The following is an 829-nucleotide window of genomic DNA, read 5'->3' as shown; positions in this document are numbered from 1 at the left end:
TTTAAGCCATTTCCCCGCTTTTTGGGGTTTTTTTTTTTTTTTTTTGAGAGGTTTTTGCTATAGGGCGCGTGCACTTGCCAGACAGAGAGAGACAGGCAGAAAGCGAGAAATCACCACCCCCCCTGGGGGGATGGCCACACCGCAATCCCTTCTCCTCCATTCTCCTCTCAGGATCTTGGGCACGCACGCACACGCGCCCAGCGTGAGTTTTAAGCCACCGGGTCCGGGACGCGAACAGTGGTCGACTACGTGGGAGTCCAGCGACATAGCCATTACTCTAACTGCTGGTCCCAAGGGATTTGACCATTCTTGAAACCATACCTTGTTCCAATCTTGAATAAACAAGCACAGGAGCTTTTGGCCTCTAAGGTACTGACAGATCTCCATCTGCGTATTTAACCATGCTCTTTGCATCAAACTGCAGAGCCAGTTATTTCTTTCCAAGATTACTGGAATCAACTTTCCTTTCCACGTCAACACCCATCACTCAAAGGCCTCACCTTGGCCTGCATGAGGCCTAGAATGCTGTTTTACACCTGGTCTCCCTGTCAAACTGGTACTCTGTCTTCAAGATGGTTCTAATGCCACTTCCCTCAGAGAGTTGCCCCCAACTTCACCGGGTTGAACTCAGGGCTTTAATCTCCGGGCACTTAATGCAGAGTGATTTGGATGTATCCGAGTCACTCAGCACATCATTTAAGCATCTGTGAGTATACCTATATTCCAGAGCACTGGAGAAGCTCTGGAAGGCAGCGGTGAGGTGTTGATCTTTGCACCCCTATATTTAGAAGGTCCTCAATAACTTCTTATGTTTAAATAAGCAAACGTA

At 48.1% G+C, this 829-nt stretch overlaps 1 protein-coding gene across 1 annotated transcript in view; it reads right to left on the bottom strand.

Moving 5' to 3' along the window:
- Positions 1-387, bottom strand: part of MARCHF4 (membrane associated ring-CH-type finger 4) — a 30,142-nt gene extending 29,755 nt beyond the window's left edge. Inside the window, exon 1 of the mRNA XM_027775297.1 lies at positions 322-387. Within this exon, the coding sequence (XP_027631098.1) occupies positions 322-387 (66 nt within the window). The remainder of the gene's footprint in view (positions 1-321) is intronic.
- Positions 388-829: the final 442 nt, after the last annotated feature.

The sequence above is a fragment of the Tupaia chinensis genome, unplaced genomic scaffold (assembly GCF_000334495.1).
Source record: "Tupaia chinensis unplaced genomic scaffold, TupChi_1.0 Scaffold000542_1, whole genome shotgun sequence".
In the NCBI taxonomy this organism is placed as follows: domain Eukaryota; kingdom Metazoa; phylum Chordata; class Mammalia; order Scandentia; family Tupaiidae; genus Tupaia; species Tupaia belangeri.
This window is presented reverse-complemented; position numbering and strand designations above follow the sequence as displayed.